Here is a 24,793-nt window from a genome sequence, read left to right on the forward strand (position 1 = left end):
AAAGAGTGAGAATCAGCTCTGGATGGAGAGCTTTTTCTGTATTCAAGATATTTGGTATAGGAGTTTTCAGGAATGGAATCACTGGGTCAGAGTATAAACATTTTGATGGTGTGTGGTCCATTTGGGGGATGCCAGGAGCCTCTTCTCTCATCTGGGACACCACTTCCACCAGCTTGCCCCTCCAACCACGTGGTTCCTCAGGGAGCTGCAATGATTTTATCGCTCCTATTTCTAGAGCCACATCCAGAAGTGGGCAGCAGACACAAAACAGGTTGTTCAAAGTCCTTCCCTGGGATTTCTGAATCTGGGTCCAAGAGAGCCCGATGCAATCTTTTAGGTGGTGGGATGTCAAGATAATGAAATCCAGAGCAAAGCCTATTCTTTGCTCTGTGGAAGGAGGCGGCAGTAATGAGTGAAATTAGCATAAAGAGTGAAGTTGATATAGACAAGTAGAGACTAAGAGAAGACACATGGCATTTTAGTGCCTGGTTCCAATTGCTGCTGCATTCCTGCCCTAAGGTTTGGAAGTTCAACTGTCTTTCAATAATTCCCTTTTTGTACTGTTGTTGGGTTTCTAGCACTTGTAAGAGACTTATATAGATAGCCTCCTGACCTTGCAATCTGACTGCATTTCCCTGTTCTTTGAACATTCCTCTCTCCACAATGACTATATCATACCTCACTTCTCAAATTGCACTTTCCAGTAATGACCTGTTTACTGCAACAGCACTGTCAAGATTATGAAATGTTCCGTACTAAAGCTTAAAGACACATATTTGATCAAATGAGCATGTGCTCTGTGGATAAAAGATAGTTGGGCCCACTGGACATAAGGGACATCTGTACTTAAATGAGCTTAGTGCCACTTGTCTGTGCAAAGCCGGTCTCATTAGCCTACGCACATGCCCTTGGTGCCCATTCTCTACCTTCTCTCCTACTGAAGCAGCCTCTGCTCCTATCCCACTCCTCCACTTAGCCACTGGACTCCATTTCTTTCCTTTGTGGCCTTTGTTCCTGTAATTTCTCAGCCTCCTAGTGATTCCCATTAACAGATGAACATTCATAAGTATCTTCCATCTCACAGCCTGTCCTGACCCCTACCACCTTCCATATACAGCTATACACTAACCTCCAGGCCCCGCTATCCTGTTTCTCTCAGCTCTTTCCCCCCTTAAGGACATTACATTTCCTATTCTCTGTCCCAAGGTTCTGCCCCAGACGTCACAAGGCTGTGGCTCACTCAGGTCTCCTCAGAGAAGCCACCCTAAAGTAGTTCTCCCCATCACTCAGGTATTACCTGTTTTCTCCATGCATTCATCACTACTGGAAATTTTCTTGTTTATTTCATTATCTCCCCTTATTAGACTATAAGCTTCCTGAAAGAATTTTATTAGCCTTGCTCATCCCAGTATCCTTAGAGCCTAGAACAATGTCTATTAGTATTCAATATATATTTATCCAACTAATGAAAGCCATGTGAAATGCAGCTGAGATGCAAGTGGAGAGCATAAGCAATTAAACATGCAGGGAGTTTAAAAGAGTTTTGACAAAGGAAAGGTCAAGCAGAGTCTAGAAGGATGAGAAGCCACGTACCAGGTGGAGAAGCGGGAAGGGCACTGTAAACAGGAGCAGCATGCTGTGCTCAGCATACAGAGGCAGTGCCACTTGAACACGGGAACTTCAAGAAGGTCACTAAGGCAGGATGTGGGTCAGAGTATAAACAGGCAGGACAGGAAATTTTTTACCTAGGTTTGTACTCCTATGCATGCGGTCTAGAGCACCACTGCAGACTCCACTACTTATGATACAAAAACCTAGCAAAACTGTATTGATAGAATATGCCTGTTACCACCATGACAACCATCACACACACACACGCTTGTGCACATACACACACACCACGCTAATGTACAATTGAGCTTCCAGGAGAGCAAGGGAAATCTCCAAGGACAAAAAAAAATTTGAGAGCTAAAAGCCAGAGTGGTCGAGGTCAAAGTGATACCACAGCAGCCGTCGCTGGCGTCGAAGAGGTGCTGTCAGGCCTCATGGCTAGAGGCTTCAGTTTATCCCCCGTATGAGGCTCTAGGGCTGAGAACACAGGAAATTAGCACTGAGCCCCCAGATGAAGCCAGAAACCTGCAAGGCTGTTCCTTCAGTAAAAGGTAGGCTCCCTGCCCACAGCCCAGGAAGACAAAGAAGCTGGTCACTATCCATAGCTCTGAGTTTAAAAAAAAAAAAAAAAAAAGTCTCCTCTGAGAAATCAAAGCCTGAAACTTGTGCCACACATGGGTTTGACTTCAAATTTACATGCCTGTATGGTGTAGATATCCCTCTGCTGGTAAATTATTGTAAGAAATATTCCCAGGCCACTGATACTACCAGCCTGTGAGAAGTGCAAACCCCTTTGCAGAAACACTTCTACAACACAGGCACATTCCACAGGAAGGGCAATCCCCACTGGAGATCAAAATACTTACAAAACAAATGAAGAACATATACCATGAACTTGAGATAACCAAACAGTCTGAAAAAGATTATAAAAATATATTTGAAAGTATAAAAGCAACAGAAACCATGATAAAGATACTATGGAAAAAGAACAGACTGATTTGGAAAACACCAAATTGAAAATCATGAAATAGAAAACTAGTTATTTATTATTATTTTTTTAATCCTCACCTGAGAATATTTTTCCATGATTTTCAGAGAGAGTGGAGAGGGAAGAAGAGAGAAAAACTGTCCCAAATCGTAAAAGACGTGAATTCACATAGAAGCAGCACAGAGAATAAAAATGAATTCATCCCTAGCTACCTTGTAGTAAAATTAGAAAACACAAAAACCAAGAAAATCCAAAATCAATCAGAAATAGCAGATTGCCCAGCCGCCACGGCTCAGTGGTTGAGTGTCCACCTATGATCCAGGAGATCACAGTTCAATTCCTGGTCAGTCTTCCTCTCTCTAAAATCAATAAAAACATGTGTGTGTGTATGAAATAGATTATTTACAAAGGACCAACATTAAGACCGTCCTTATCAGCAAGAGACCATAGGACAATGGAATAATATTATCTTCAAAGAACTCTGGAAAGTTAATGTCTATGTAGAATATGGACTTCTATAACTACTATTCAAAATGAGGGTGAAAGACATATTTGACCAAAGAAACGATGAGAATATTTACCCTCACACTTTAATTCAAAGAATTACCAAAGGAGGATCTTTTAAAAAAAAAAAAAAAAAATATATATATATATATATATATATATATTCTAGTGATTTCAGAGAGAGAGGGAGATAGAAACATCAAAGATGAGTCACGGACCGGCTGCTTCCTGCGTGCCCCCTGCTGAGGACTGAGCCGGCAACCAGGGCATGTGCCCTGACTGGAAATCGAACCTCAGTCTCCTGGGTCATAGGTTGATGCTCAACTGCTGAGCCACGCGGGCCAGGCCCAAAGGAGGACCTTTGTGAAGAAGAAAACTAAGCTGAGGAGGAAGGAGGGATAGAAAGAGCAATGAGCAAAGAAGTTGGTAAAAATGTGGGTAAATGTATTCATTGACTGTAAAAATAACTAATATCCATGTATGTGTGTGTTGGAAGTAAATAAAAACAGGGTCAAACTAAAATCCTGGACAAAAATAGTATGAAAGAGGGGTGGGGCTTGGAAATTGACATCTGATTAGAATTAAAGCATGCTACAGTCCTTGTATTAGACTTTAAGACAATTGAGTATTAAATTTCAAGGGAAACTTCTAAAAATATGTAGAAGCTATAACTTCCAAAATTGTACAAGGAAGACAAAGGCAAAATAACACTCACTCAATTCCACTGGAAGACTGAACAAAGAAAACAGTTAATACAGAAAAGATAAACAGGAAGCATGTTTTCTTTTCTCTGTAGCACGGAGACTACAGACTCAGAGAGCTTGCACCCTATCTTGTATCTGTCTTCAAGTGTACAGAACAAATCTATGCAAAAAAACCTGCTCGTTAAATGGCAATATGCTCATTAAATTTTGTACATTTTTAATAAGAAAAATATCAATTAAATCTTCGAAAACTAGGTTCAACATTTACCCGTTAACTTGCTAACTGGATGTAATTTATGTCCATATCCTATGGCCTTTTTAAAATTGAGGTCAATATTTTAAAATTTACTTTCAAAGTTTTTTTTTAATAAAATAAACATCTTTGGGTGGGGGCAGGCAAGAGGAGGTAAAGGGAGGGTAAATGGTGAAGGAAAGAAACTTGACTTGGGGTGAATACAATGTACAAACGATATATTATAGAATTGCACACTTGAAACCTACATAATTTTATTAACCAATGTAACCCCAATAAATTCAATTTAAAAAAAGAAAAAAGAAACATCTTCACCTTTTGCCTGTCTTCTTTATTCCAAATTTTATCAGTCTGTTGTTTGCCTTTTTAGTGATTTTTACAGGTGTTTTTTTTTAAAGAATTTTATTTATTTTTTTTGTAATCCTTACCCAAAGATATTTTTTCCATTGCTTTTCAGAGAGTGGAAGGGAGGGAGAGAGAAACATCGATGTGAGAGAGACTGAGGTATGTGCCCTTGGCTGGAATCGAACCTAGGACCCTTCAGTCTGTAGGCTGACACTCTAACTACTGAGCCAAACCAGCCAGGGCTACAGTTTTTAATTTTCACATAATCATGTCTTTCCATCATTTTTTTTTCTTTCATCACTAAGCTTAGAAAGTATTGTTTATCAAATATCTCACAACTTCAGTTACCTTTGAACATGGAGAACTGGTAAGTTCTCTATTAACAAGTAGACTATTTAGGACATGCATGGCCACAGGCTGGTGTTAATATGGCTCAAGAGATAGAGGTTAGTCTGAATTTAAAAGGACATCAGGCCAGCTGGGCGTGGCTCAGCAGTTGAGCTTCGACCTCGGATCCCGGCTATCGGGGCTGATTCCCGGTCAGGGCACATGCCCGGGTTGCGGGCTCAATCTCCAGTCAGGGGCGTGCAGGAGGCAGCTGATCAATGACTCTCTCACCACTGATGTTTCTCTCTCTCTCTTTCTCTTCTGCCTTCTTCTCTCTGAAATCAATAAAGATATATTTAAATAAATAAATAAATAAGGACATCAGTCCTTGAATCTGAAAGTATCCTGTGCCTGGGCCATGTTTATCAGAGTTACAAAATATGAATATTGGAAGCCTTAGAAAGTGATAAATCTTGGGTTTTTGTTTTTTAAATTCAACATACAAGTATCAGCTTACAGAAAAGGCAAAATTAATTAGGAAAGTGTTTCTCACCAAAAGATGAGGTATTCATTTTTTCCACTGTTCGCCAAATGTTTCCTTAAAACAGCTTTCAAAATTTTGTCTATGAGCATTAGTAGAGAAGAGGTAGATTTTTAAAAACAGAACTTGTATTAGGAAAGTTGAACTCAGAGATGTATAGAAATTGATATACAACTGCAGACTTCAGACATTTGGGCACCAAATTTTGATGAATGGTTGTTATTACTGCTGCTCTTGTGAACAGTTAATCTTGCTGAAATTCTCTTTGATTTCAATGGCCTCCAGGACATTTGGGAGTTAAGAGCTGTGCTGTCGAATACAGTAGCCAATAGGTACATATGGTTACTTGAAAATTTCAATTAAAAAATCTTTCACTTTAGTTCCTGTCATACTAGCCTCAAGTATTCAAGTTACATGTGGCTAGCAGCTCCCATACTGAACAGTGCAGATACAGAATGCCTGACCCTTACAAAAGCTTCTGTTGGGCAGCTTTGACTTATCTTTCAAAATATCTTCCGGACTGTTTCGCCACCACCTCAGCCCTATCTCACTGAGCCCTCTCCTCCAATTTTATTATTTCAGGTACATCCTTGCTCTCCTTGCAGCTCCACATTGACCCTTCTGAAAATGGGGCTTTTTACTCAACGTTTACTAAGTACAATGCACAGGAAAATGAGGCACGTAACTCAAGTCTGAATGTCACAGTTGGTGACATACGCAGCTCTGCCTTCACTCTGCTGTCACCATGCACCCATTCTGCCTACTGAGTCCCAAACTGCCCTGCCATTGATGATGAAGAGAGACCCAGAGCCACACGCAGACACATTGGTGATCAAGGTCTACTTTGGGCCTGCAACTTACCTAGGCCCATTTTTCATTGTGGAGTTGCATATAGGTATTTTTGTCCAGTCAGAGCTCCTTACAGCAACTCGAGGGCAGCAGCCACATTTTTCTTCAATATATTTCACAAGTTAAATGCCCTTTTAGTTCCATACTGATAACTGCTTTTATATAATACTAAATTACACCAACATGGGGACGGATCTTTGGCCCAAAACTCTCCCTAAGGGAAATTTGAATATGAACTAAATATTCAGTATCAGGAAATTCTTGTCGATGTTCCTAAGTCCAATACTGCTTACAGAGGAAAGTCAATTATGAAAAACACATGCTTAACTCTTTCAATAGTGTCACACTATCTGCTTTCAAATGCTTCATAGCAAATATATATTACAGATAAAGCAAATATTACAAATGTTGTTAAATGTAAGTAATGAACATATAGATGATCAATGTACTAGTCTTTCAGCTTTTCTGTATGTTTAAAATTTTTCATAATTAAAAGTTGAAAATATATATATCATATTTTATTTACCTATTCACCAGTTTGTGGGCATTTGGATTGTTTTTGGCTACTATGTTTTTGGCTACATTGATTATTCATATACAAGTCTATGTAGGCTTCAATGGTTTTATAAATAAGCTTAAAACATTAATAATGTTAAAAGAAATGACTTGTAGTCAGGTTGCATCTGGTAATGCCATTTTTCAAGCCTCAAGTTTAACAAATTTCAATAAAACCAGAATGACTAGAATTTTCAGAAAAGGTTCTTCTGCTAGCTTTCTGGTGAAGTGAGGGCTAGACATGATACCTTTTTGTTTTGTTTCATGTGTCCCCGAATTCTGCTTTTGCATAGTACACAATAAACCTAAAAATGTTTCACAGATAATTGAAGATTTTGCAGGGTCTCCTGCTGCCCAGACTGCAGAGAACAATGCCCAGCAGAATGTGCTCACTAGGTTCTGGATCTAGAACATAGCATGAGGTGGCTTTTACAAGTAATTCCCTAGATTGAGTTATTTTTTAAAGTCTGCTTCTAGTCATCTTACAATTAATTAGTGCCTAACTATACTCCGGGCACTTTACATCCTTTCTTACTGTCATGTAGCTCACAGACTCCTGGCACACAAGTGGACACACCAGTGAAGATGGTGGCACTGCACTGCTCTAGCCAGGTAGCACACGTACCTGGACTGTAACTCAGGCCTGCTTTCCAGGTCTGTTCTTTCTATGCTGCTGCTAGGTGCCATGTAACTGCCTCTCTTAAAAGGAAATTCTGGAGACTTAAGGAACAAGCAATTTGGTTTTCATAGTCTGTTACTAGTACCAGTTGATATGCTACCAAATTCTTGCACGAATTTCTATGAAGCTGATTTATCACCTTTGTATACCTGCTCACCTACTGAGCATAATAATAACTAACATTTATTGGGACATAATATATATGTCAGATACCAATAGGCTGCTTTTAATATTTTCTCTTTCGATTTTCTCAACATTATGATTAGATAGATACTAATATTATCCACATTTCACAACTGAGAACACTGATGAGTCTCAAAGAGTAAAGTTGCCCAAGGATGAAAACATTATTTCCTTCATTTTTTTTAAATTGAGGAGTAACTGTCATTTCCTTCTAAAATAAGTTTTTATTGATTTTAGAGACAGGAGGGAAAAGGGAGAAACATAGAAACATCGATTGGCTGCCTCCTCCACGCCCCCTACTGGGGGTCAAGCATGGACCCAGGGCATGTCCCCTGGGTTGCCAGCTCAATCCCAGGCAGGGGGCCCGCAAGAGGCAGCCAATAGATGATGTTTCTCTCTCATTGATGTTTCTCTCTCTACCCCCCTTCCTCACTCTAAAATCAATAAAAACATTAAAAAATAACATGATTTTTTTTTTTTCTTAGCAGCTAATATAAAACTATCTTGACCTTTAAAGCCAACTTTGTTCTTTCCTTAACCTCCTCCTTGGATCATGAATTCATTCAGAGCCAACAAGTGTTAAACAAAAAACAAATTGTGAAGAAAACAGGCATATTCTTCTTCATAAAAATCAAAACTAAAATGTTTTCCCCAACTGGTGTCAGACTGAGTGATTTCACTGCAGTGACTCAGGAAGGGGTGGGCTCCCTCCTTCCAAATCACTCCCATCAGATAACACCTGTTGCCAAGCAGCAAGCCAGAGTTTGGATGGGATGCCACATACAAGGAGATTTCAAAGTGTTCAGACCTTCACATCTGACATGAAGGGAAGTGACAAAGTACTTTAATTTGGGAGTGACAAAGTACTTTAGGATCACTTACTCCAAAACTACACCCTACAACAATGCAAGAAAACAGGCTACATACCTGTCTACCTCAAGGCTGTGGGCTCCACAATACTCAGCAGTTATCCTCAGACATAACTGCTTTCCATGGTGAGCTTCTTTCTGTCTGCTGGGTTAAGCACTATGATTCCAGGCTCTCTCATGGTCATTAACAATACCATGCTATCTTCAAGAATTTAAAACAATGATACAGGTCTGGTTTAATCCTTCCTTTTGCACTTAGATAAGACTGTTGTTTCCCATACCAGGTTTTTGTTTTTTTGGTTTTGTTTTGTTAAATATATTTTTATTGATTTCAAGGAGAAAAAGAGACAGAAACATCAATGATGAGTCACTGATCAGCTGCCTCCTGCACACCCCCTACTGGGGATCAAGCCCCACAACCTGGGCATGTGCCCTGACCAGGAACTGAACCTTGATCTCCTGGATCATAAGTCGATGCTCAACCGCTGACCCACACCAGCTGGGCTCCCATACCAGTTTTACATGTTCTAGTACAGTTTCAAAAACTATAAACACACTGAAATCAAAACATGAAATACTAGGAATAAAAAATAACACAGGGGTCAAAAACCATGGTATGAGGCAGTCAACAGCATAGTTTATATGCACATCACCCCACCTCACCCTTTCCAGAGGCAAGTTTATGAAGCCACAAGGAGTCGCTGCAAGGCCTCTCCAAGATTACACGGTTATCATGATCTAACTGTCAAGTCTGACATAGCAACTCAAACCAAGACCAAGCTGGGTTGTTGTATCCAAAAGAAGTCCCAGTGTCTTCTATGATCCTGGGAGACAGTAGTGCCATCCTGGGACATGACTCCCTCAGCAGCAGAGTGATGTTAGAGATTAATACTGAAAGCTGCGCTTGGTCTGGATATCATCAAGAATCTGCTGCAGTTCCTCATCTTCAAATCGCCCCTCCAAGCTACAAAAAAAAAAAACCAAGAAACGAGTGTCTCAGCAACAGACAATGTTTCCCACACTCATCTTTAACGTATGCCAATATTTGAGCACAGCTGCCCAGCTCTCCATTTATCCCTAAACACAGACACTTTTTTTTACCTTTCAATATTACCTACCATTCCTTTCAAAAACATTATGAAGTATTTCAAACATACAAAGGTATAGAAAATAAGTTAACCTTAATAGTTACCCTTATTTGATTCAGATTTCTTAATAAACATAACAGGAACAAATTGATGACTGTGCATACTCCCCCATCCCAACACCTTCACCTCCCCCCTTCACCAGAAGTAACCATTATCCTAAATTTGGTATTTATCATCCCTATAAATATTTTTCTACTTAATATATGTACATGTAAAGATATCTATAAGTAATATACAGCACTGTTTTTAAACTTTATAAGAAACAACATCAACCAGCCTGTGTGGCTCAGTGGCTGAGTGTTGACCCACACACCAGGAAGGAGGTTGCCGGTTTGATTCCTGGTCTGGGCACATGCCCAGGTTGTGGGCTCAATCCCCAGTGGAGGGGGGGTGCCAGAGGCAACTGATCTGTTTTTCTCTCCCTCTCCCTTCCTCTCTCTGAAATCAATAAAAACATTTTTTAAAAATTTTTAAAAAGAAATGGCATCATACTGTATCTTTCCGCACTTTTTTGGCTCAAAATTCATTCTGCATGTGTTGACATTATTCCACGTTGTTCTAGCTCATTGATTTTTTCACTGCTATATAATAAACACTGTCTGATCATATAATGACTTATTTTTCCAGTCTCTTGTTGATGGTCATGTTTCTGCTATCACTAACAATGCAGCAATGGACACTGAGATACATATCTACTTTCAGACTGTAAGAGTGGCATGTATCCAGGAATAAATTTGGGGGTAATGAGGAATATCCATCTTTAACTTTACTAGATGTAGCCAAAGTAACTGCACTGATTTGCAGCCTACCACCAGAGTATGAGAATTTCAGCTATTCTACATTTATACTAACAGTTGGTGTGCTACAAAATCATCCTCACACTGTTAAGAAAGGCCCTCTCATTCAATGTTTATATCTATCCAGATTTTAAATGCACTCACTTTTTAGACACAGCAATTCTATATGTAGTAATATGTCCAAAACACATAGAATTTACCATCCCCAGCACTAACCTTGGGATCAGAGCCTTGGACTCCTCAGCAGTCTCTGGACAAAGGTTGGCCAAACAGGCCAACTCAAACTTATGAAGCTTCTTCTGAAGCAACAAGCTGATCATAAGGAAGAAAATCAAAACAAAACAAAACATAATTAAAGAAGGATGAATAGGGAAAGGGGATCAATTGCAGCACGGAAGAGGAAAGGAAAGCACTGCAGTCTTTCCACAATGGTCAGGGTGGCTACAAAATCTCACCTTCAAATCACTTCTTCCCCTATTCCCAGAGAACAGGAAGTTACAACAAAATCAGGCAGGCAATGAACCTTAAGAGAGTACATTCAGCCCGGCCAGGCATGGCTCAGCAGTTGAGCATCAACCTAGGATCCAGGAGATTTCAGTTCGATTCCCAGCCAGGGCACAAGCCCGGGATGTGGGCTAGATCCCCAGTTGGGGATGGTGCAGGAGGCAGCAGACCAATGACTCTCTCTCACTGATGTTTCAAATCTCTCTCCCTCTCTCTGAAATCAATAAAGATAAATTTGGGGGGTAAAAAAAACGAGCACACACTCAGGCAGAGAAGCCCTACTATAACAACTTTTAAGAAACTACAGTATTCCTCAAGGACCACACCACCTTTCCCCGGGAATTTATTTTGTTGCCCTCTGCTCTTCCCACCACACTTCCTTGCTTCCTTTGTTATTAATTTTATGTTAAACTCATGATGTTAGATGTCCCCAATCTATTAGGTATTTGACTTGGAGGAAAGTCTTTTAAATTTATCAAAAAAAAAAAAATACAGGCATATCTTACTTTGGACAAATATATAGGTAAACTGCATCTTATTTTAAATGTCAAACTGTATAAAAGAACAGCCAATGCCCTGGCCGGTGACTCTCACTGGCTAGAGTAGAGGGTTGGCCCACATACCAAAGGATCAAGGGTTTGATTCCGGGTCAAGGACAGCTACCTGGGTTGCAGGTTCAATCCCTGGCCCCGGTCGGGTTGAGGCAACCAATCGATGTGTCTCTTTAACATCAATGTTTCTCTCTCTCTCTCCCCCTCCTCTCTAAAAAAAAAAATCAATGAAAAAAATATCCCTGTGTGACAATTAACAACAAAAAAAGAACAGCCAACGCAAATCATATCTACCTCTTAAAATAGAGCTCACTGCCCTGTCTGGTGTGGCATGGTTCACTGGGCATCATACATGTACTAAAAGGTTGCTGGTTCAATTCCTGGTCTGGGCACATGTCCCAGTTGTGGGCTCAGTCCCCAGTGAGGAGTGTTCAGGAGGCAGCTGATCAATGTTTCACTCTCATATCGATGTTTCTCTCTCTCTCTCTAAAAACCAATTAAAAAAACCTTTAAAAATATATAAATAAATAAAAAATAAAAGAGCTCATCAATGGTAAATGTGGTTTCAGAGAAAACTTATTTAGAAAGAAAACACACCATCTTAGTATATCATTCTAAACAATTTTCTGTTTGAGAATATAAACTCACACATTCTGTTTTGTAACTCTTTGTCACTTAAAGCTATTTTCATTTTGTAAAGAAAATACAGTTAACTTAGCCATTTTTCTTTTGTTTTTTTTTTGGTTAATCCGCACCAGATTATATTTTTTTCCACTGCTTTTCAGAGAGAATGGAAGGGAGGGAAAGAAGAAGGGGTAGTGGGAGAGGGGAAAAGATGGATGTGAGACACATCTATTGGTTGCCTCTCTCATGTGACCCCACCGGGGCCGGTGATTGAACCTGCAACCCAGGGATGTGCACTTGATAAGAATCCAAACCCGTGACCCTTAGGTATAAAGGCCAACACTCTAACCACTGAGTCACACCAGCCAGGGAATGCAACTGGCCATTTTTCACTCCATAACACAGTAACTTTTTTTAGGATAACTACCTTGAACAGTAGATTCCACTGAAAAGTTGTGCTATAATTTATACATCAAATTTCCTCTTGTTAAACATTTCAGTTGTTTCCAGTGCTTTTTGAATATCATTAGAAATGCATAGTTCTTTGTGCATTTGATTACTGTGTGTTTTAAAAATAAATTAAAGCCCTAGCTAGTTACAGCCTCGGATAGCAGACTGAAGGATCCTGGGTTTGATTCTAGTCAAGGGCACATACCTCGGTCTCAAGTTTGATCCTCAGCCCTGGATCAGGAAGTGTGCAGGAGGCAACCAACTGATGTGTCTCTCTTACATGGATGTTTCTCTCTTTCTGTCTCTCCTCCTCCTTTCTACTCTCCCTCCCACCCCACCCCCCCCAAAAAAATGAAAAAAATATCCCTCAGTGAGGATTAACAAAAAATAAATTATTTATTTTTTTTTTAATTAAGTAGAATTGTTCAAAGGATATGACTGTCTAGAAGGCTTCTGAGAGACAGTCCCCTACAAGAGCTTTACCAATATAAACTTCCAGCAGCAATAAATGACAATGTCCATTTCCCCTACATGTTACACTACATTATCCATTCTTTTTCATCTTTTTAAGTCTACTTAGCTATTTTACCACCTCTTTGATTTCTTGAAGATGAACATTATTTCATGTGAAATAATCATTTAAAGTTCTGATATAAATCAAGCAATTTTTATAAACTGGGTGTCATCTAAGGATATCAATCCTCCCCTAGTTTGTTGATACTTACATTTTACACATGGCATTTTATTTGATATAGGAAAGTTTAAATATATTTATGCAAATTCATTTACTTAATCAATTAATTATTTAGTGTCTATAATGATACTGACACAGTGATGAATACGACCACATCCCTGCTTTCACAAAAGCTTACATTCAACTAGAATCAATCAAGTTTTCCACATTTAAAATCTTGCTGGAACTTAAAGATGGTGGTGGACTGAGTGGAAGCTACATTGACACTCTCCCGGGAACAACCTGGAATTACAACTAAAATATAGAAAACCATCCTGAATAATCAACTGCAACTAAAGACTGGCTGTAGAACACCCTCATAACCAAGGAGGGAAAGGGGAGACCACATAGAGAGGTGTAGGAAGTGCAGAGAAATGAGAGGGCTGGCTGGGCTCCCACAGGCAGCAGCTGAAGGTCTGAGGGATATCTCAGCTGTGGGGGGTTCCCACTGAGGACTCTGGGGCCTAAACCCCAGGCTGGGCTTCCCAGCCAAGAGCACAGAACTGAGAAAGGTGCCCACATAACATCTGGCTATGAAAAGCAGCAGGGCTTCTGTCTGCCAAGGAGAAACGCCTGGAAATGCAGGCACCCGCTTAAAGAGCCAACACACAGAGCTTTGTGTGTAGCCACTCACCTTGGGCTCCAGCAGAGGGAGGACAGAGTGGACTAGAGCTGTGTGAGGAGAACCTAGGGCTGTGGGCCCTGGACATGGAGCTCAAAGGGAAGCATCTGAATTCCTGTGCCAAGTCATTCCCCTATACTGCAGAGGACATCTTTCTTAGGCAGACATTTTGCTGCTTTCGCCTGAAGGGAAGCAATTGCTCCATCCTGCTGGAAAACCTCTCGCCATACCCAGTGGAGTTTCTACAGCCTGAGGATCATTAAGACTGATAACAACCAGCTGCCACACCCTGTGGAGTTTCTACACCCTGAGGCTCATTAAGAGAATCAGATTTATTAGCCTGCAGGTGGAGGCAGACCTCAGAGTGCTTTAAGTCTTTGCCTGACTTGCTTCTGGACCCGGACATTGGAAAAGCACACTTTGGTGTGCATCTTGGTCCTATCCAACTGCACCCAGCCCCAGCAGAGGAGACCTCAAGCCAAGGATTGTTGATAACTCCAGAAAGGGTACTCAGGGCCAGTCACAAATTGCATCTGACATAGGCCTGTACCAGAGGCTGTCCAAAAAGACTGAGAGTCCTAGCAGGCCTACCTAATGCACAGAAACAAACTCAAAGAGGCAGCCAAAATGGGGAGACCAAAAAACAAGCCCCAAATGAAAGAACAAGAAAAGTCTCCAGAAAAAGTTAAATGAAATAGAGATAAGCAATCTATTAGATATAGAGTTCAGAATTCTGATTGTAAGGATGCTCAACAGCATGAAGAAAGATATGGAGACTATGAAGGAAATTAGGTTATGACATAGCAGAAATAAAGAATACACTGGAAGGAATAAACAGCAGATTAGGGGAAGCTGAGGATCAAATCAGCGAAAGAGAAGACAAGGTAGAAAAAAATTACTCAATCAGAGATCCAAAAAGAAAAAACAATTAAACAGGACAGTTTAAGAGAGCTGTGGGACAACATGAAACAACAATATTCATATCATAGCATCGCCAGAAGGTGAACAAAGTGACCAAGGGATAAAGAACCTGTCTGAAGAAATAATGGCAGAAAACTTCCCTAACCTGGTGAAGGAGAAAGTCACACAAGTTCAGGAGACACAGAGAGTCCCAAGCAAGGAGAATCCAAAGAGGCCCACACTCAGACACATCATAATTAAAATTCCAAGAATTCAAGACAAAGAGAGAATATTAAAGGCAGCTAGAGAAAAGCAATCTGTTACCTACAAAGGAGCTCCCATAGGTTGTGAGCTGACTTCTCATCAGAAACTCTACAGGCCAGAAGGGAATGGCATGAAGTATTCAAGGTAATGCAAGACAAGGATCTGAAACCAAGACTACTCTATCCAGCAAGGCTATCATTCAAAATAGATGGTGAAATAAAGAGCTTTCCAGACAAAAAAAGGCTAAAGGAGTTTATCACCATCAAACCAGCATTGCAGGAAATGTTAAAGGAACTGCTGTAGTTAGTAGAAATATATAGAAAGAGAAACATAGGCATAGAGAATTAAAATGGCAATAGATAAGTATCAATAACAGCCTTAAATGTAAAATAAGTCTCTAAAAGCTCAAGAAGACTGAAATCTTATCAAGCATCTCAGATCACTATGGCATGAAATTAGAAATCAACTACAGTAAAAATACTCAAAAACATTCAAACACATGGAGGCTAAATACCACGTGATTAAATAATGAATGAGTTACCAATAAGGTCAAGAAAGAAATCAAAAACTTCCGGGAGACAAGTGAAAATGAACACACAACAACCCAAAACCTATGGGAAACAGAGAAAGCAGTCCTGAGAGGGAAGTTCATAGCACTACCTCAAAAAGCAAGAAATATTTTTAGTAAACTAACCCTACAACTTAAAGAATTAGAAAGCTCCCCTGTGAAGCCATCCAGACTGGGTTTCTGGGAGTTTTTTTTTAATTACTATTTCAATTTCATCAGTTGTTATTAGCCTTTTAAGGTTGTCTGATTCTTTCTGATTCAGTTTTATATGATCTCACTCAAATGTGGAATCTAATAAACAAAATAGACTGAGGAACAAAATAGATCCAGAGACACAGAAGCATGAAACAGACTGAGGAATCTCAGTGGGAAGGTGGAAGTGGGGAAGTGGGTGGGGAGAGATTAATCAGAGAACTTATATGAATATATGCATAATCCATGGACTCAGACAATAGTGTGGTGAAGGCCTTGGGGGGGGGGCAGGGTGGAGGAGATCAATGGGGGAAGAAAAGAGGGGATATCTGTAATACTTTGAACAATAAAGATAAATTTAAAATAAAGTCTTACTAAACCACAGCCAAGATAATATATACATTCACTCATGTTGTTACATGGTACTTTTATGTCTCAGTTTACATTTAAATTCTTAATTTCTTAGGAATTTATTTTGGTGTAATATACAGTTCAAGTTTTGTTGCAAAATATTTCCCCACTAATTTAGTGCCATTTTTACCATATATTGAACTCATATAAAATATAATAAATTTGTATTTTAATATTTCTGACTTTTCTATTCTGTTTCAATGATCTATTTCATGGCAAAGTGTCACTGTATTATTTTAATTGCTGTCACTTTTTAATGTATTTTGACTTCCCATAAGGAAAATTCCCTTTCATTTTTCTTTTTTAAAAATTTTGACAATTCTTACAAATTTAAGGTTATTTCATTCAGCTCCCCCTCTCAATTCTCTTGAGGATTTAGAATGGCAAATGTATACATTAATTTGGGGAGAACTGACATTTTTACAATATAAAGACTTTTCACTGATGAATGTGTAAGTCCACCTTCATTTATTCAAGTCATCTTTTAGGCCCAACAGTTTGGAGTTTTGTATGGAAGCTCTACATAGTTCCTTTCTCTCTCTTCTCCATGCATACATCCACACTTGTCAGAACAGACTCTACTTCACATAAGGTTTACCACCTTCATTTTCTGCACACTTAACATATGTGAACATCTTTCCATTTCATTTTCTACCACTATGACACCATAGTAGCCCATCAAATGGATTTACCACAATGTATTTAATTACTGCTGAATGTTTAGGTTGCTTTAGCTTTGACTATTATAAAGAGCTCCCTGAAAACTATCTATGATATACATCTTTTTCCGTCTGCTTTTCCTTAGGACAATACTTCCCAACATTTTCACTAGCACAGAGCAAACAAGTACCTGTAGGCAACCTGGGGGCAGAGGCTCCAATGACTTTCTGCAACTGCAAGGCTTTAACTCTCATGAGTTAATTCAAGAATTCATATAGCCCAGCTGGTATGGCTCAGGGGTTGAGCATCAACCTATGATCCAGGAGATTGAGGTTCAATTCCCCATCGGGGCATATGCCTAGGTTGTGGGCTCAACCCCCAGTATGGGGTGTGCAGGAGGAAGCTGATCAATGACGCTCTCATCACTGATGTTTCTATCTCTCTCTCTCCCTCTCTCTGAAACCAACAAAGATATATTTAAAAAAAAAGAATTCATATGTATTTTTTTGTTTTAGTCCATAACATGCTGGTATCTGTTTGCTTTAATGTAAAATGTTTTAAATCACCTACCATCCAGTAAAACTGACATTTCAGGAAGGTGTGCTGCTCTACCTGTGGCTCCAATGCCCACAGCACATCAGTTTCCCAGGGGCACATCCAACCCAATTTGAGAAGCAATGTCTTAGGAAAAAGTGCTGAAAGCTGGCCATCTTGATTTTGAAAGGTAAAATGAAGACCCAGAAAGAATGTATTAACTTACAAAGACCTCTAAGACATTCCAGATTAGTAATAAATAAGCCCACTTCATTAAAAAAACACACAGAAAACAATGCCATTTTGTATTTTTATAGGCATATATATACGAATGCATGAAAAAAGATCTGAAGGGCTAACAACCGGCTAACAATAGTTACTTTGCAAGGTAACTGGGATTCGGGGTATAGGAGAAGATGGCAAAAGAGAAATTTAGCCTTATAAGCAATTTTTAAATTTTGACAATTTTACATACATTAAACCTACAGATTGGGGGGGGTAGTATTCTACCTGCAGATGTCCCATAGTTTCTGGATTAATAAAAACTTTCTTTCAGCACTCACCTACGGACACTGGCAATGGTCTCTCTGTTTTTGAAACGACTGAAACGAGCTGTGTAGTTTAAAGTTTTCATGAAGACCTCAGAAAGTTCCTGTTCATCCTCTGCACTCTCATTCTGTTGCTTTCGATGTTCCAGAAGCATGTGAACTTCTGAATTTAGAAGTGTCTCAGCTGTTTCAAACTCTATTTGTGAGAAGCATAAATGTCAGCTAAAAATATTCCTTCAAAAGTCAGCTTCTAAATGTTGATTTTTGTCTTTGAGACTAACAGCAAGTCTCCGTCCCTGTAGAAATCCAGAGGCTTCATAACCTACAACTTTACCTTCACCCAGACTTGTGTACCACAAGGCACAGTGGAGTTCATAAGATACTAAAAAGCTCATTTGGGCTAGTTTCTGATATCAAAGAACCTGACCTAGACATGCTATTAAATGACACAACGTTTTCCTAAATTAGGCCAGTTATTGGTTTCAAAATGGGACCTAACCAACAATTACTTCCCTCTAACTTGCATAAGCTCATAATCTACTTCATAATATTATACTCTCAATTTTTTTGACTTAAAAAATTTAAGTATAGTTGGTATACAATATTATATTGGTTATATTAGTTTTAGGTATACAATACAGTGATTAGACATCTTTATACCTTACAGTGTGATCACTCATCCTACTAATTCTAGTAATCATCTGTCACTGTGTGAACCTCCCACAATATTATTGACTATATTCCCCTTCCACTTTTCACCCATTCCCTCATCCCCCTCCACTGTGGCAACCAACCCTTTGGTCTCTGTTTCTGGAGTCTGGTTTTGTTGTTTGTTCATTTATTTTTTTTAAGATTCCACATATAAGTGAAACTGTACAGTATTTTTTTCTCTAACTTATATTCACTTAGCATAATACCCTCTAGGTCTATCCATGTTGTCCGAAATGGCAATTATTTTTTGGTATTGCTCACCCAAGGATATTTTTAACACTGATGAGAGTGGAAGGGAGGGAGGGAAATATCGATAAACATTGATTGGTTGCCTCCTGCAGGAGCCCTGACTGGGACTGAGAATCGAGCCTGCAACGCAGGTACATGCACTTGACTGGGAATCTAACCCATGACCCTTGGGTTCACAGGCCAACATTCTATCCATTCAGTCACACTGGCCAGGGCTAGATTTCATTACTTTTATGACTTAGTAATATTCTATTGTATCACTTTTTTTGATCCATTTATCTAATGATGGGCATTTGGGTTGCTCCCATAGCTTGACTATTGTAAATAATGCTGCAGTGAACACAAGGGTATATATATATTTCTGAATGTTTTGCTTTCTTTGGGTAAATACCCAGAAGTGGAATTGCTGGATGTATTTTTAGTTCTTTGAGGGATCTCCACACTGTTTTCCACAGTGGCTGCACCAATCTGCATTCCCAACAGTGTATGAGGATTCCCTTTTCTCCCCATTTCTGCCAACACTTGTTTGTTGATTTACTGAGGACAGCCATTCTGACAGGTGCAGTGATATCTCATTGTGGTTTTGATTTGCATTTCTCTGATGATTTATGATGTTGAGCATCTTTTCATGTTTGTTGGCCATTTGTATGTGTTCTCTGGAGAAATGTCTTTCTGCCTTTTTTTTTCTTCAGTATATTCACTGTCTGCCCATTTTTTATAGGATTATTTTTTGTTACTGAACTGTATGTGTTCCTTAGATATTTTGGTTATTGATCCTTTATCCGATGTCATTTGAAAATATACTCTCATTTTAAGAACTATTATGTTTGGAAAGGACAAGTGTTTGGAAGTACACATTAATAATATAGCCCAAATTCTATTTTTGTACCTGCACTAATCTATTCACCCAGGTCACCTATTATATAATAGAATTTGAGCTTGCAGATAAAAATGCCAATTCCCTCTGCATTTTATAGTCAAAGTAGTCTATCAACTAAACATAGTTTTACTATTTACCGTAACACCCATTTAAAATAATTCTCTTGACCAGTGAGAATACCTATATAAGCAATCTTTAAAAACTAAGTTTAAAAGAGAAAAAGAAACCTTTGGCTCCTTTCCATAATATACGGCAATCTTTTCCTCTATTTCCAGGTTGACATTGTTTTTTTTGAATATATCTTTATTGATTTCAGAGAGAGGAAACGAGAGGGAGAGAGAGAGATAGAAACATCAATGATGACAGAGTCATTGATCGGCTGCAGCCCGCAACCCAGGCATGTGCCCTGACTAGGAATCGAACCCTGATCGCCTGGATCCTAGGTCAATGCTTAACTGCTGAGCCACGCCCAGCCGGGCAGTATGACATTGTTAAAATGCTGCTATCTCCTTAGGAATATCATTATCTCCCTCACATTCCCAAAGGAGCATATGTTCCTAATACTTATTACAAAGTATTACAGCTGGTTTTTAACTGCCTGTCCCTCCCTTATCAGTGAGTTCCCCCAAAGTAGAAATCATCCATGAACATGAGATCATGTTTATAATGCCACACTGATGAAGAGGAAGCAACAGTGAGAAAATTCCAGTTACTTGCAATTCGGCATTTACACGTGATACTGGGGAAATCATGAACACTTCTATCAGATTAATGCCTTCCATTTCTTGGGCCAGGTGACAAGAGCTTCATTCTCCTTTCACAACTGTATTTGTGGGGCCGGGGGGGGGGCGGGGGTGTCAAAGGAAACTTTTTACTTGAAAGGTTCTCATTGCTACAGAATATAATAGGCACCCAAAGCTATTATCTGAGGGCAGCATAGTTTGAAGAAGAGGACCTTAAGAGCTAATTCCAGTCAAACCTTCTTGAGGTTGTACACAAGTGAAGAAACTATTGCCTCAGAACAGCAAGTAGAGAATGCACTAAATATCAGAAAGCATGAGCCCAAATCTCTGAAGTGAGAGTAACAAGTGACATAATTGGGGGAAAAAGGTAGTAGCAGCTAAACAGGGGTCAGTCTCAGCTTCTGAGGCTGCGGCATTAACATAGCCTTAGAAAATGAAAATTAAGATGCTATACAAGTACTAATAATCACCTACCAGTTTGTCACAGCTGGTCATGTGTTTGTTTATGTTTTTATTGATTTGAGAGAGAGGGAGAAACACTGATGAGAGAGAACCATGGATAGGCTGGCTCCTGCACACCCCCTACTGGGGATCGAATCAGCAACCCGGGCATGTGCCCTGACTGGGAATAGAACTAGTAACCTTTTGGTGCATGGGACCATGCTCAATCAACTGCGCCACACCTGCCAGAGCAGCTGTTGATGTTTTTAAGGATTCTGGAAAATCGCCCAAAGTTAGAGGTGCCTACCTTTCCACACTAAACAAATTTACCTGTGAAATGTAATGAATAAACTTAGGAAACCAGCAGACTAGTCACCTGTCACTACTCCTCACAGAGGGCAATGCTCAAGTACTATTTATACATCACCCTCACTCTTTTCAACCAATGAAAGGGTAAGGCAGCCAAGTTATGACTTGGAGGACCTAGGAGACAGGTGCCTGAGACCTACACAGGCATTTCCGGGATTTAAAATCAATAAATGGGGGGGAAGCCCTGCTGGATATTGCTCAGTTGTCGGAGCGCTGGCCTGCATACCGAAAGGTTTCAGGTTTGATTCCCAGTCAAGGGCACGTACCTGGGTTGCAGGTTCGATCCCCAGCCCTGGTTGAAGCATGTCTCTCTCACATCATGCTTCTCCCTGCCAACTTCCACTCTCTCTAAAAATCAATGGAAAAAATATCCCAAGGATTAACACCACCACCACCAATAACAAAATCAATAAAAACATGTCCTTGGGTAAGGATTAAAATAAATAATAATAAATGGGGAACAAAGAGGTGGTTCATACACTTTTTCATAACTATGGAGAGTTAGGACACAAGGCTAACCACAACAACCATTTTTAGGTGAAATCTCTCACACTCACACTCACACTATACATAATTTATCTGGAAAACTAAAGGAAATAGATCAGGGGACCTACAAGTTATTAACCGCCTGTGCAGATATTTTAAGAGCAATAGCCACAATTCACTAATCCCTGTTCCTATAACAAGGAAAAAAATTCCTTGCCAGTAACTCATCTGGAAATTTCCTTGAGGATCCTCCATTGCAACCATTGATGTTTTATGACAAGGGTGGCAATTTCAGATGGTATTCTTACACCATACATTTTCCTCTCTAGTACAAAATGGTCAAGGGGATTTCTTTAGTTGAGGGAGGGAGTGACTGGGATTATATAATCCTTTTTAGAAAAATGGCTTTCTTTCTAATTTCTTCAATAGAATTGTTAATTACATTACATAGATGAAGAATAAATTTTATTTGTGGGCAAATATGCTTGTGAAAAATGCCACTAAAAGTACACAGCTTTCAGTCGTCTCCTTCAGTCTTTCAGTCCTACAATTAATTTCACACATTTGTTTACTTTCCATCCCATAGCAAAGGCTTTCCTTATCTTTTAAGTACTTACTGTTGTTTCTATATATCTACATATATTCTAAAATACGTAACACTTTATATGCCTATATCAGCTGAGAAGTTAAAGATAACAGATTGATAGGATATATGATCTAATTATACCAGATTCAATAAAAATTTTTATGTGTACGAGATGCTACTTGATTTTATTAAAACAAGTATTTTTAGAGTGTAAAAAACAACACTAAATTAAAAGTATCTAGAGAAAACCCAGATACAAAAAAGTGGCTTAATTTAAGTGGCTTAAATTAAGTTTCTTAATTTATCATGAAATTAAGAAACCCACCTCCTTCTTAGTTATTACACTTTTAAAAAGAAACAAATGTTGCCATTATGCAAAAAACTTCTATGGAGCTATCCTATGGAAATATTTGCACTTGAGGCTATGAAATAGAAAACTGGAAGCAACCTATCAACAGATAAACAATATTATAGTATAACCATTAAGTACTACGTAGCCTTTTAAAAGGACAGTTCTATTCAATAAACCATCAAAATTTTTAAAAGCTGTATGCTTTCTATAGCATAATTCCATTTTGCAAAGAAAAAAGTGTATATTTATGAATAAACATAAAATTAATTTGGAAGAATAAGCAGTAAACTGTTTATAGTAGTTTCCTCTGGGAGAAAGGGTGAGGAGTTTCACTTTTTATTGTGAAAAATTATACAAGCCCTGGCTGGTGTGGCTCAGTGGTTAAAATGTCAGTGGGCACCTAGCACTTAAGGGATTTCCGGTCAAGGGCATGTACCTGGGTTGCAGGTTTGATCCCTGGTCCTGGTTATCAGGTGTGGGAGACAACCAATCCATGTCTCTCTCACACGGAAGTTTTTCTCTGGCAGCACCCCCCACTCTCTAAAAAAATCAATGGAAAAATGCCCTTAGGTGAGGATTAACAACAAAAATAAGAGCAATTTTAAATTTTAATTATATAACTATGATTTTAAATTATATAATTTATACAATAGATTATATAAATTTTCACAATATAATTATATAATAAAATTACATGATTTTTAAAACAGAAGGGTATTGTTAAGGTTTCCTCCATGTACTTTGTTTTTCAGTACCTACACGACATGGTATTCTAAAATCTTAAGCTTCCTCATTTTTGGTTTCATCACACTGAAGGGACAAAGTTCTCTGATAGCAAAATTTGCTGTACATGCTGCCACGTGACAAACATTGTCTCCTTGGCCAACCCCTAGCCAGGGTCCTCTGAACACTCTTCCCGACTAGGCCTCAACTTTAAGCCCACAAAGGCTTAAATAAAACACTAACACCATTTCTAACAATTCAGGGCTGCATCCCAAGGGTGGCCCTACCTTCTTCAAAGCGCTTGCCCATGAGAACTAAGAGCTGCCAAAATAATTTACTGTTTGTTCCAGCCAACACAGGACGGGCTGTGGGAGGCTTGGAATTTAACTCCCATAAGCGCCAGGCGACAAACCCAAACGTATTTCAAACGCACCAACGCCCTTCCCAGTTTTTGTAATTTTCATCTCCGGCCGACTGAGCCGCCCCGCACCGTCCCTCCCTCTGCTCCCTCACTCGGCCGGCAAAACGCGCGGTCGCCTCTGCACCAAAGGAAGTTGAGTTCAGCCCCGCTGGACTCTTCTAACAGCGTTACGACCGACGACGGCCTGTCCGGACCCCTCGGCCTAGCGTCGGCTCTGTCCGCCTCTGACCCGTCTCAGGGACCACGAACCACGAGCAGGCAGCCGAGCCGCCCCGCCGGGGGGAGGGCGCCGGGGGGCCCGGGCCGTAGGGGGGACGCCGGGGGGCCCGGGCCGTGGGGGGGGCGCCACGGGGCCCGGGCGCCTCCCTCCGGACGCCGTGCCGAGCGGCCCGCGCCCTCGCGGGGTTGCAGGCCCCGCCTCGCCGCGCCGGGACCCGCTGTGTCTGGACCAAGCGGGGCCAACACCAGGCCTGCGGCGACCACGCGAAACGGCGGGACGGCCGGGCAGCCCCGGGCCCCACCTTTGGGAAAGATGAGCTGCGAGGCGTCCTCCTCCACATCGCCGCCCCGCGGGTCGCTGCCGCCGGCCGCCATCACCGCGCCGCTCACACATCGCCACCGCCACCGCCGGAAGCAAAAGCGCTGGGGCGCCAGCTCGGGGCACGGAAGGGGCGGGGTCACGGAGGGGCGGGGCCACGGAAGGGGCGGGGCCGGGCGGGCCGGAAGGCCCCCCCTCTTCTCCACCCGCGCGGTGCGGGGAGTCCCGGGGCTGGTCCCCGGCCTTTCCGCGCCCTGCCTTCTCCCCTCGCGAAGTGCGGTCCTGCGGACAGGAGAGGCGGGAATGCGCTGACCGACCCAGGGCAGCCCCATGGATGGAAAGCTGGGTAGGTGACTGCAAAAACATACAATGGAATTTGT

General features: G+C 40.4%; 1 protein-coding gene across 1 annotated transcript; it reads right to left on the minus strand.

Annotated features, from left to right (window-relative positions):
• Positions 1–8,655: 8,655 nt before the first annotated feature.
• On the minus strand, positions 8,656–24,492 carry POLR2D (RNA polymerase II subunit D). The gene is made up of 4 exons (XM_087819943.1): positions 24,397–24,492; positions 17,930–18,110; positions 10,570–10,665; positions 8,656–9,372 (listed from the first exon to the last, which is right to left on the minus strand). The coding sequence occupies exons 1-4, from the start codon at positions 24,467–24,469 to the stop codon at positions 9,294–9,296; spliced, it is 429 nt and encodes a 142-aa protein (XP_087676069.1). The 5' UTR covers positions 24,470–24,492; the 3' UTR covers positions 8,656–9,293.
• Positions 24,493–24,793: the final 301 nt, after the last annotated feature.

The sequence above is a fragment of the Miniopterus natalensis genome, chromosome 8 (assembly GCF_054644295.1).
Source record: "Miniopterus natalensis isolate mMinNat1 chromosome 8, mMinNat1.hap1, whole genome shotgun sequence".
In the NCBI taxonomy this organism is placed as follows: Eukaryota; Metazoa; Chordata; class Mammalia; order Chiroptera; family Miniopteridae; genus Miniopterus; species Miniopterus natalensis.